Here is a 13,102-nt window from a genome sequence, read left to right on the forward strand (position 1 = left end):
TGGCCACTCGTTCAACAGTGTTAAAGTTTTGATTTGTCTTCTGAAAACTGCGGAAAAAAGTACTCCAATTTTTAGGTCAAACATAGATTTACTCATACATACAGTTGTCCTTAATACCCAGGTATTGATTTACAGATGTACTGCAATTTTCCATTGAATATAATGGCCATCTAGTTACCTTACGTTTTCTAGCACCACCAAAATGATATACGTTTTCTGTGTTATCCCATAACTACAAATATTTAAATGAAACTAACAATTGTCTGCAGTTATTCCAGACTCCCCGCCTGCGATGACCGAGAAAGAAGAGTCTTTGGCAACCGTTAAGGAACCTGCTTCAAATGTAATCAAGTCAAAGACTTTTAAGGGTTTCTCAGAATAGTCATAAAACACAAAAACAATTCTTTCATTACAGTCTGGACTCTCTCAGACTGGGTGGATTTGCGCCAATTAGTAACAAATTAAAAAAGTAGCTCTTAGCTTGAAAAAGGAGACCCCATGTGCTAGAGCATATGAAGCATAGTAAAAAAAATTATATCTCTAAGAGTTCTGAGGTTGTTAAAGGTAGCAATATTGAGAAACAGCTTCTAAGCGAAGGCAATCCACTATATAAAATATGCAAAAATAAAATTTTTGAAAAAGTCTCAATTTTTAAAGACACAGCTGCAAGTTTTCAGCATCACTATGTGTAACCTGTGTAGTCTTTGGCTAAGTCTACTTGACCTTTCCATAGGGAAATAAAAGCACACCTTATTCCTCCTCTGAAATGAGCAGGACCAACTCCACATTGGAGCAACACCCCTGCTTGACTTTTTGAATTGATGCCAGCAGGATTGAAGGCTTCAACATCTACAGCTCGCAGAGGAAAAAGGTTTAGATTTTCCTTGGTAATTTACTAATACTAACACTGCGCCTTTCTATTAGGAAAGCCACTTGTGTTGCTTTTAGCCCTATTTGCAGTGCAGTGTCCAAGCAAAACACTGCTGTTGTGATTAACTGTTTGTTTATGAACAGACTCACACCTAGATTCTCTTGAACCAACATATAGGTAATTACTAGTTTGTTAGGTTGAAGGGAGGAGAAGCTCTTCCTAATTGCTTCAGCACCACATCTGGACATGCAACTATCGCACTCCCTAAATGACAGCAAAATTCCTCTTTCTCCTGGTCAAATTTACCTTGGCTGCAGCTGTTGTCATTGGAAGCTGAACAATTTCCTTAAAGTCAACCTGATTTTTTTCAGGCCACCCGTCCGTTCGAAAGTCAATGGCAAACTTGATTCTGAATGACTTCTATTGTAACTCCAACTACCGGCCTTGCTCTAATCTCGTTAGTGATTAAATATTTTGAAAAAACTGGTCCAAGGTCACATCTCTTTACACCTTTGAACTTCATCAGTTTCCTCATCAGTTCGCATACAGGGGCAACATGCTGCATTCTGGAGCAGAAGGGAAGCTGTGTCTGCATTCTCTTTGTGGGTTATACTTACGCTTTCAACACCATTCTACCCCACAAACTGCAGGATCTGGGTATTCAAAACCCTACCTGCACATAACAGCTTCCTGACAAATCGCACACAAAAGGTGAGAGTGGGACACCACACTTCACACAGCCATCAATATCAACACTGGAACACCTCAGGGATGTGTATTGATTCCCTTGCTATATAACCTCTACACCTACAACTGCACCTCTGATCACAACAGCAACATATTTTTGTGAAGGGTGAGGACACCACGGTATTGGGGATCATCTCTGAGGAAAACAAGTCAGCCCCAGCAGCATGATGCATTCCGCACCATCTACGGCTGAGACCAGCATAGACTAAGGAGATAGTGGTTAGACTTCAGGACCGCTAAAGACCAACATTCCACCCTTCATCATCAATAGGAATCATGTGGAGTAAGAGTCAAGCTTTGGTTTCCTGAGGGTCCACATCAATGAAGGTCTAACCAGGAACATTAATAGTGTAGAGGTCCTTAAAAAGGTGAATCAAAGACTCCACTTTCTGACCGTGCTGAGGATTAGTATCATCAGGCAAGAACTGCTTGTGTCCTTTTACAAATGCTGCGTTGACTCCATCCCATCATATTATGTCTGAGTATCATTAAGCAGCTGCACAGCAGCCCAAATATGACCTCTTCAGAAGGTGATCAGCACACCACAGAAATGTGTGGACTGGGCCCTTCCACCACTTGATCGACTGCACAGAGCTGGCTGTGTCAAGAGAGCTCAAAGAATTAGGAAGGACACTTTTCACCCTGGACATTCCTGTTAAAACTGATGCCGTCAAGAAGACAATTCAGGACTATCAAGTCTATAACTAATAGATTGAGAAACTGTTTTTAACCTAAGGCAAAAATCATCCTCAACGCTGCAAAATAAAATACTCGTTAGACGGGAATGAAAGGGATGATTGAGTTCTTTATTTTGTAATGTTTTATTTTATTCTTTATTGAAGACTACTTGTTTTTATACTATTACCCTTAACCCTTTAACGTTCCTGTAAAATTTGCCCAAAAAAACAAATCCAAGACGTACCCAAAGTAAATTCAATGCTGTTCTCGAACAGAAGAATATAAAATAATCACTGCAAGTGCTACTAACATTGAGCTTTCTGAGTTGCAACGCACAAATATATAAGTTTTTTTATTCTCACCTGCATCAAATCAAATACATCAATTAAATGCATGCAGATGAGTGCAGCATTGGCAACTTAGCTGGAAAAAAAAGTGAGACAATAGTTAGAAGTCTTATCTGGTACCTTGTCAAATTTGTAAAACTAAACATCATATTTCACACTTTTTTATAAGGGCAGGTTTAGGCCTTTCCAGAAGATGTCGTTTGGAGACGACCAGTTTAAAGCATTCAAATCTTTGCGACTGTGTATTTTACTTTGGTTACATTTTTAAAAACATTTTGAAAGAGTTGTAAATGTTTGACTCTTTCCGCGTCTGTTTTACTATTGTGCACACTTGCTCGTAATAATGGTGCGTAAAATGAATCACAAGTGGCGTTACGCATGTTTATTTTGGGGTCTAATTTCAATACACCAAGTCATCTGCCATATCATTCTTTTCAGAATTTCATTAGCTTACCAATGTGTCAATCATAATTTGATTTGGTTACTACTGGCAAAAGATATTCGAAGGTAAAGGAGGCAATGTCTGTTTTACCAATACAGGCCCTTATAGGCCAATGCAGGCCGCGGACCAAGAAAAAAATCCTGCAATTGGTCAAGAGTGGTGGCAATCAAAAGTTCAGGGGCTTACAGCCATATTTGACATAATTTTATGAGCGTTTTTTATTTGTAAACGGGAATCATGTGGCAAAACAGACAGCTTGTAACAAGGGACGTTCAACGATACAGAAATGCCTTTAGGCCGATTTTTAATATCTGCCGTGTTTTGGAGTAGGTATTTTACAAGGTTGGATTCACTGGATGGTCCTGGGTGTAACAAGTCCATCTTTGCAGACAATCATCTCATGAACTGACTAACAAGGAACCTAATTTGTAAGCTATATAGTTTTTGGGTATCTTGTTTCAGCCGTCGGAACACCAAAGGGACTTATTATTTTAAACCATGTATTTTATTTTTTAAATGGTCTTAAATGGCCCTATTCATTATGCATTTAACGTCATGACAATTAATCATAGTCTATGTTCATGCCTGTTCAAAAAGCGGGAGAAAACCAGGCACACTTTTATTACTTTAACGAGTTCGGCTCTGAGAGAGTTCAATCAAAGGTCTAGAAAAGTACTTTTTTTAAGTAAACCAACATGATGAGTAGTTTGCTGATGAGCCCAACTTTGGGGTTACTGAGGCCTCCCACTTTTGGGGGTGGGTCAACAGAATATTACTGTAAACAACATTTTGTTTTGCTATGGGTTTATCTATGTAGTCTTCCAAAGCAAACACCAAATGATGAAGCACATTCAGTATTTACCGCCTCAGCCTCTACTCGTCTCCTCTTACCATTGCAGTAAAATCCAGTCTTTGATTCATGCTCAGGCAGCCAGCGGAGACCATCAGATGGCTGCCTGTTTCTATATGGGCCCAGTTTACTCTCAAAACTGCAAGGCAAGCGTCTCCAAACGGGTACAGGGCCAAATGTTAACCACATGATCACCACTTGTATGATGGAACACCAAGTAAAAGTCACTGGGATTGTGGCAGGCCATGCAGGTAGCCAGTAGCAGGATTTGGGGCTCAATGATTGGTTTAAAGACGTGTGATGCCAACTAGTGTTAGGCATGTTACTGAATCGCAGCAATTAGTCACAGTTACTTGTTACTTTAAAAAGTATGTCAAAAATTACTGAATCCAAAAATTATCATGTTACTCTGAAAGTAACGACCTAGTTAAAAATCACCGCATATTCCCATATGGAAGCCGACCCCCAAAAACAAAGAAGGTCTGCTGGCCTTGTCTTCAAAAGTAGGTCAAGGGATATTACACCAGTTGAATTAGACTGATCTTGCACTGCCTACCATTCACTACTGGTGACACACAATATGTACATATAAACTGACCCCTAAATTCAGTTTTGTATTTTATAGTTGTAAATTCAGGTTAGATGCGAGTTTATACGGTAAGGAGAATATCTCCACAAGGAAAATTTCTTGTTCTTAGTGGTTGAGATGGTGCTGTCATAACTGTATTTAGTTGGACTTTGTAGGTATATTTAGAAATGTACACCTGCTAGAATTTATATCAGTACGTCTATTTTGTCATTATGGAAAATTACATAAAAGTTGTTTTTGGTAGTGACTGATCACTACACAATAAGATAACCAGACCTCCCTCTACAGTTTCCTCCTTGATCTTCCAGCCCAGCCACCTTTTTAAAAGTACTCCCTAACCGAATTAACAACCCACAAAACTGAATACAAACAACAAAGAAAATAAAACACAAGCTTACTCTTTAGCACTTCCTTCAGTTCTATTCTTACCGTCGACTGGATTTATGTAATCTGGCAAATGAGCTGCTGATGCTGCTGCTGCCGCGGCCGCTGTCCCAGTCTGAATCAAGAGGTCGCCGTATGGGTTTCGCTGGCTGGCACTGGCCATCAGATGGTAATATTCTGCGGGGTTGGCCCCAGGTGGTGGGAGCGTCAAGAAGGTTCTGTCTTTTATGTGTTCATGGGTAACTGCCAGAAAAATGAAAATCAAACTATCAAAGACAGGGCCACGTTTGGCTAGGAAAATCCTGATACACCCTTACTCCACATTGTAACTCAATCATTGGTTCAGGTCTAATTCCATTTTAAATTTAGAGAAAATGCCTATTTGTCTCAGGTTTTACATTGTATTGTTAGTGAATAAAGAAGACAAATTAAGAAAAAAAAACAACTAAAAATATGTAAAATATATATAGGGTATGTAAATCATTTTTGTAGCCAAATTCAAGCACTTTTCAGGCTCTTTCACTTCAGGCCGGTCGCCCTGACATCACATGTGATGAAAACCATGTAGCGGTTGCTGCTGCACCACCTGAGGCTACAGGTCCATCACACCATCAACCCTCTGCAATTTGCTTACCAGGAGAAGGTGGGAGTGGAGGATGCTATAATCTACATGCTACACCGATCCCTCTCTCACCTGGACAGGGCTAAGGGGGCTGTAAGGATTACATTTTTGGACTTCTCCAGTGCCTTCAATACCATACAGCCTCTGCTACTGAGTAGGAAACTGACAGAGATCGGAGTTAGCTCACACCTTGTAGAATGGATTACGGACTACCTGACAGGCAGACCGCAGTATGTGAAACAGAGGGGCTGTACATCGGACACTGTGTCGTTAGCAGCGCAGGATCTCCGCAGGGGACCGTGCTCTCTCCGTTCCTATTCACTCTGTATACATCGGACTTTCAGTACAACTCTGAGTCCTGCCACGTGCAAAGGTTTGCTGATGACACTGCGATGGTGGGATGTATCAGAAGTGGGCAGGAGGAGGAGTGCAGGAAACTGATTCAGGACTTTGTCCAATGGAGCAACGCAAACCACCTACACCTAAACACCACCAAGACCAGGGAGATGGTGGTGGACTTCAGGAGAACTAAAACTCACCCGGTTCCTGTAACCATCAAAGGAGAAGGTGTAGAATTTGTCCAGACCTACAAATACCTGGGTGTGCAGCTGGACAACAAACTGGACTGGACTGCCAACACAGAAGCTCTATGTAGGAAATGTCAAAGCCGACTTTACTTCCTCAGAAGGCTGGCGTCCTTCAACATCTGCAAAAAGCTCCTGAAAATATTCTATGAGACAGTTGTGGCAAGCGCCCTCTTCCATGCGGCAGCGTGTTGGGGAGGCAGCGTCAAGAAGAAGGATGCCTTTTGTCTCAATAAACTGGCGAGGAAAGCGAGCTCTGTTTTGGGCACAGAGCTGGACAGCCTGATAACAGTAGCTGAGAGACGGGCACTGAAAAAGCTGCAGTCAATCATGGCCAATTCATCACATCCACTACACAGCGTTATATTCAGACAGAAGAGCAGCTTCAGCGACAGACTGCTGTCACTGTCTTGTACCACGGACAGACTGAAGAGATCTTTTCTTCCTCATGCCATGAGGCTCTTTAACTCCATCCGGCGGAGTAAAGGCCCACATTAAACCACACCCCCTACATTGCATATTACCGTACTTTTATTGCAGTGTGTATTTTATGTAGCCATATTTAAATACTCTATACAACACGCTACAGTGGGTATTAGCACGTCACATTGTGTATTTGTATATTGTATTCCTTTTGCCTTATTATTGTATTGTTTTCAGCGAAGGGATGCTGCTGGAAATGTGACTTTTCCTGCGGGGATGAATAAAGTATCTATCTATCTATCTATCTATCTATCTTTCAACGCCAATTTTTCAATTTTCCCAGTACCTTAAAATGAAGAACTCCAGCACTGATCAAAAGAAAGTGTTTTTTTTTTTTGCTTTTATGACTAAAATAAAGTCGTTATCTTGCTGCTAGCACATACTATGTACTATTGTTCTCTGTTCCTATCTATGATGTATAATATCTTTGTGTCAATGGGTTGCTACAAACTGACAATGAATTCTTCCATTCTGCTTCAACAATGCACGCGCAGATTCACTATGTCACACTTGTTTACAAACATGGAAAAGGCTCTATAGGTGTTGTGCAAAATAGAGTTCAATACTAAAGACAAAAAGACAGAAAGTACTGTGTTTAAAAAAGCAGAAAAATGAGCCAAATTTTGACTCATTTTATTGATATTGAATTCCCAAAGCATTGTGAGCTTTCAATTTTTTTTTAACTTATTTTAATAGATATATTTTTTGCGTGTTTTTTAGAAGATATGTGTCTAAATTGGTTAAAATAGAATTGGAAATAGTTATTTTTTGTTTGCAATTCATCATGTATTTTAGCATTGAAGAGTTAATATTTTTAATTTATTATTTTATTGCTTTGCAGTTTCAAGGATTTTGCGTTGTTCGACTTTAAATCTGTTCAGTACGAAAATAGCTAAAATTATTTTGTATTTTCCAAACATTTTTTGTAGGTCTGTGAGTATTTGAATTTATATTTCATGTAATTTACGAAATAATTTGGGGCATAATGTTTTATCATTATCGATAATATATCAAAAATAAAAAAATAAAAAATAAATTAGCCGTTTGGTAGCCAAAAGAGACAGATTTTCTCAGTGAGTTGTAAAAAGACCCGGAATTTCCATGACTATTCTGATGAACCTGTCTTTTTGGATGAGACAGTAGCGGACTGTAACGCTTGACATAACAACTAGATAATGAGGCCTCGAGCCACCATCTTTGTCATTTTAACACACTATTTTCATTTTTCTCTATTTAAAAGCTTAGTCTAACGAGTCACACGGCCAGGAAACTGCATTTTAAGCACTTCACCCAAAATTCAAGCATTTTCCTGTCCTTGAAAACATAACATTAAAATTCAATCATTTTCAATTATTTCCAGCTCCCATACAAACCCTGTTTTTTGCCCAACAGAGAGATATAAAAAGCTTTTCCCTGCAATATATGCCAGTAATAATTTAATCATGTAGGTAGATGTTGTTTTAGCAAACTGCCTTCAATGTAAGTCTCACCTTCAGCAGGGCTTAGTCCTCGTGCTGCAGAGATCATGGATAGGGTCGGGCTTCCATGTACTGAACGTATGTACTGCTCCATGTGGGGGCTGACATAGGGATGCTGGGGGCTGAAGGGTGACTCACCAGGCCCAGTCGGTGCATGAGGCGAGAGACGGATTAGGGAAATGTCGGATATTACCTGGCTGCCATTTAGTCCTGGACCTCTGTGGTGATGAGAAACATAAAGTCCGTGAGATAATGAGACAACATTCACAGTTTTTCTAGTGGCAAGGCATATAACAAAACAACAGACAACGGCCATTCTAGAGGAGGCCTCAATCAATTAAGAAAATGTGTGGTGTTTTACAATTCAGGAAACAAATCACTTTTGGGCTTATTCATTGCAATAGATAATTTACAAATTTGTTCTCAAAATCAGCAAAGTTTTCAAGTTGTTTTTTTTTATGTAGCTTAACCCAATACGTGTTTCTTTTTCATCCGAATTTGCTCTAGTTTTGATTTATTTATTTTTTTCAAACAAGTAATGATATTGTTATAGTTATTCTTCAAACAAGTTCAAGCCAAATTGCTGATTTTTTAAACCATGAAATAGTCATAACAGAAAGCTGTCTGTTTGGAAAATCATGTTTTATGTGAGAATCAGTGCACAAACTTGGTTGGGGTTTTCCTTTTTCCGGGAAGAAAAATTTGAAAGTAAGAAAAGGACTGCTTCAAATACAGTCCAAATGCCAACCCAACCAGCTTGACAGAGGCTGCAATGACGATTTCAGCCAGACGATTGTGTCAGCTAGAAGAATATTTTAAAGTTTAAAGTTTCAATTTGGACAGGCCAATTAACCCTGTATTTTACAATCTATACATTTTGTTTGAAGCTCAAATAGTATTGTAACAATCCAAATTAACTGATAAAATTTATATTTTTGTTTATGACGACCAGTCTCAAGTTTAACTCAATGTATTAATATGTGCAGCACATTAAAGTCTTGTTGTTCATGCCTGGTCGGTTATGTGAAGCTGAGTGAACCCTAGCGACACTCAAGCATTTTCATGCTCTGTCTGCCTAAATGATCTCCTTTCATCCGTTGCTCATGCTTAGTACTGACTAATCCTTTTTAGTCAGCTTCTCTTTTGACCGTGGAGCAGACAAGTCAAGACCAAAACCTTTCATCTGTGTCAGAGTCTTGTTTGGCTTGGCAAAACACAGCAGACATTGCGTTTTGAATGACAAACTCCCTTAGAAGTAGGTGGACCAGAGAGTTTTGATGGATTCAAAGGTAACCCTCTTTTATATGAGATAGAATTTGTCATGTCTAATACACAAACCGATGCTATGTGGTTGAAAAAGGCAATAAGACATTTGATACGTTTTCAAGCACAATTGAATGCTTGGCTGCTGCGAGGGGCCTCAACACTTTGTCTCGTGAAATGATCTGCATTTTATATAGCGCTTTTCAAGTCAAGACTTCCCAAAGCGCTTTACAGTGTGCTTTACATTTCCCAATAGCGGTCGTGCAGCCATGTAAGGCGCTAACCTGCTTATTGGGGGTATTAGGGGTTCAGTGTCTTACCCAAGGACACTTCGAACATGTAACATGGAGGAGCCGGGATTCGAACTGCGATCTCTTGATCCCAAGACGAGCGCTCTACCTCCTGAGCCACTGCCGTCTCAACATTGTGTTCTATAGCCTGTTGGTTCTTCTTGTGTAGAGCTAAAAGGGCTTATGAGGTATGGGTATTACTATAAGTAAGGCTAGTAAGGTTCGCAATTTATTCCCCCAAATATTGCATTTAAAAAGTGACATTTGAGGGGAAATGTTTGTGTTGCCCACAGGGTTGGGAAGGTTACTTTAAAAAGAGATACTAGTTATACGTTGAAAAATGTAATCAGTAACGTAATCCGAGTACTATAATATTGAAGTAATGTAACTGGGTTACTTTTGATCACCAAATATGCTAATAAAAGACAAAAAAACAGTATAAATAAAATCACTTAATTGTGTTTCACATAAATTAACAATATAACCTTTAAAATAATTCTGTAAATGTATTCATAGGATGTATAAACAACAAAATCTTGTAATAGTTAAGACAGATAAAAGGTTTTTTGCTTTATTTTTGCAAAGTTATGGACATGGGCTCAATGCATTGATTTTCTATTCAGATTCAGATTCAGATATACTTTATTGTCATTCGTGTAAACGTGTATACAGAACGAAATGTCGATACATCTGACCCGCACAGTTTCCTTGAGCGTCAGCCGGGATAGATAAGTTTAACCATGTCTTCGTCAGAATTTTAGCACAGCAGTTCGTCATCTCGCGGTTCGATGTTAGTTGTTAGTTCCAGTTGTAAATGGTCCAGTTTATTGTCCAGAGAGCGAACGTTGGAGAGGAAAATAGATGGGAGAGGCGTTTTGAAGGGTTTAGCCTTTAGCCTAGCGGTTAGCCCGGCCCGACAACCTCGCTTCCTCCTCCGGTCACACCGCTCTCTTGCCACTCTGCTTTGCTGCTTTGTAGGCCGCTGGGTCTTGTTGACGTAGCAGTCCGTGGCTAAATAAACACTCCCGAGTGGTCGTAGCACCGAGCACTTGATTTCTTGATGATCGCATATCCAGCAAAAAAACTGCGATCGTATATTAATCTGCAGTTTGAGTTGACTTTGTGCGCCATCAAAACCGAGTCGAAGACTGGGTTTTATGACCGAAGTGTAAAAAACTGTAGCGAGCCGATGTAGCCGCAGCCGAACAGGGGCGTCGCCATCTTGGGGGAAAAAAAAAAAAGTTGTAGTTGTAGAAGAAAGTTAAAGCTATAATAACATGTTGGTGTCATATCGAAGACAGTACAAAGTCAATTCCAGATGTTGGTTAACTTATTGTCCTACCTAATAGCCAAGGTCAAGACAACAGAATTCGAAATTCCCCATGCCAACCACCTTAATGGGGGGCACAGTTCTGAAGTCATGAGATTGAACCTCCTGTGTGGAGTTTGCATGTTCTCCCTGTGCTTGCGTGTGTTTCCTCCGGGTGCTCCGGTTTCCTCCCACATTCCAAAAACATGCATGTCAGGTTAATTGGCCAGTCCAAATTGTCCCTAGGTGTGAATGATCGAGCTAATAGTCTGTCCCTGTGTTCCCTGCGACTGGCTGGCAACCAGTTCAGGGTGTCCCCTGCCCACTGCCCGAAGATAGCTGGGATGGGATCCAGCACCCCCGCGACCCTACTGAGGATAAGCGGTGCAGATAATGGATGGATGTATAATATATATATATATATATATATATATATATATATATATATGTATACAAACATACAAATATATATGCATATACAGTGAAGAAAATAAGTATTTGAACACCCTGCTATTTTGCTAATTCTTTCACTTAGAAATCATGGAGGGTTCTAAAATCTTCATCGTAGTGGCATATACACTGTGTGAGGGATCAATTAAAAAGAAAAATCCAGAAATCACAATGCATGATTTTTTCACGATTTTCTTGTGTAATATAGCTGCAAATAAGTATTTGAACACCTGAGAAAATGAATGTTATTGTTTGGTACAGTAGCCTTTGTTTGCTATTACAGAGGTCAAACGTTTCCTGTAGTTTTTCACCAGGTTTGCACACACTGCAGGAGGGATCTTGGCCCTTTCCTCCATACAGATCTTCGCTAGACCAGTCAGGTTTCTGAGAAACACAGAGTTTGAGCTCCGTCCAAATATTTGCGTTTGGGTTTAGGTCTGGAGACTGGCTGGGCCATGCTAGAACCTTGATATTCTTCTTACGAAGCGATTCCTTGGTTTTCCTGGCTGTGTGCTTCGGGTTGTTGTCGTATTGGAAGAACCAACCAAGGGCTTTGGCTCTTGTTCCTTTTTCTGTAAGAGTCTGCAGAGTAATGGCCTTGTCTAAATGCCAACTTTCTGCCATCGGGCCCACTCTTCACCTATAAGCAAACATAAAGAGCCTTCTGTCTTCAATGACAACCTAGAAGTGAGAAGAAACATTCACCACATACAGTGTACAAAAACACAAATCCTTTGGTCAAAATCAAAACAGTGTACAGATTTTACACTGCATCCTCAGTTCGGGCTTGGTTGGTCCACTCAAGGTCTTGCTGAAGTAGAACTTGATACCATACTGATATTTATGTTTAAGTGACAGTGTAACCAAAATTGTGTAAATAGCTTTTAAAATGTATTTACTCTTTAATAGTCTTGTCTAGAAATTACGGATCACCATTTTACAGGGCTGATATTTATTAATAATCGTCAAGAAAGAAGATTACCAATATTTTAGGACAATTTGCAGTTGTAGTAAAGTAAGAAATACTGTCATTGAACTTACACAAAATAACATAAAAAAACAACGGTTAAAAAGCATGTGACAACATAAAATGCAATGTTTCTGTGTCATTTCTCCTTTATTTTGAACTAGGATTGAAACTTAACCCCTCCACCAAATTCCTCAACGCACCACTTCTATATGTAGACAGTGCAGCCCTTCTCTCCGTCACCGAACAACCTCAGTCAATCAGTAATTCTATGCTTGTTTGTTAAACTGCCTTTTCGCATAACTCCCTACCAGCTGCTGTATCTTGCCTGCCAGAGAGAAGAGAAGGCCAAATTTATGCGCACACCCTACTTAAAAAGTAAATATGACAAAGGTAAATGGGGAGCGCAACAGCAGTGTGGACTTATTTTTCAACATTAGAAAGGACAATGCAGGTGTCATTTGTGTGGTTAAGTGGTGTGCTATTGTGGCAAATTTTCATAATCACATGAAAAAAAGTTTACCCTACAGAGAGCAATGAGCTGCAACAAATAATTTAAACATTTTACTGTTCCTGAACAATAACATGCAAATGTATGGTCACTATGGCAACAGAGCCAAACGAGCTTGTTCGTAACATCGCTGATTTTTGGGTTTGACTTTCGTGACTTTTGCACAGTAACAGTTGTTGTAGTGAATGTATTTTGCATTTTATACTGTTAAATGTGTTCGGATTGTCTCGTTTACAC

At 39.6% G+C, this 13,102-nt stretch overlaps 1 protein-coding gene across 1 annotated transcript in view; it reads right to left on the reverse strand.

Moving 5' to 3' along the window:
• gli2a (GLI family zinc finger 2a) overlaps positions 1-13,102 on the reverse strand; it is a 146,258-nt gene that overhangs the window by 52,680 nt on the left and 80,476 nt on the right. Inside the window, exons 4-5 of the mRNA XM_088352835.1 lie at positions 8,088-8,293; positions 4,954-5,151 (exon numbers count right to left, since the gene is read on the reverse strand). Of these exons, the coding sequence (XP_088208961.1) occupies positions 4,954-5,151; positions 8,088-8,293 (404 nt within the window). The remainder of the gene's footprint in view (positions 1-4,953; positions 5,152-8,087; positions 8,294-13,102) is intronic.

The sequence above is a fragment of the Urocampus carinirostris genome, chromosome 14, assembly GCF_059441175.1.
Source record: "Urocampus carinirostris isolate Australia breed hairy pipefish chromosome 14, RoL_Ucar_1.0, whole genome shotgun sequence".
NCBI lineage: Eukaryota > Metazoa > Chordata > Actinopteri > Syngnathiformes > Syngnathidae > Urocampus > Urocampus carinirostris.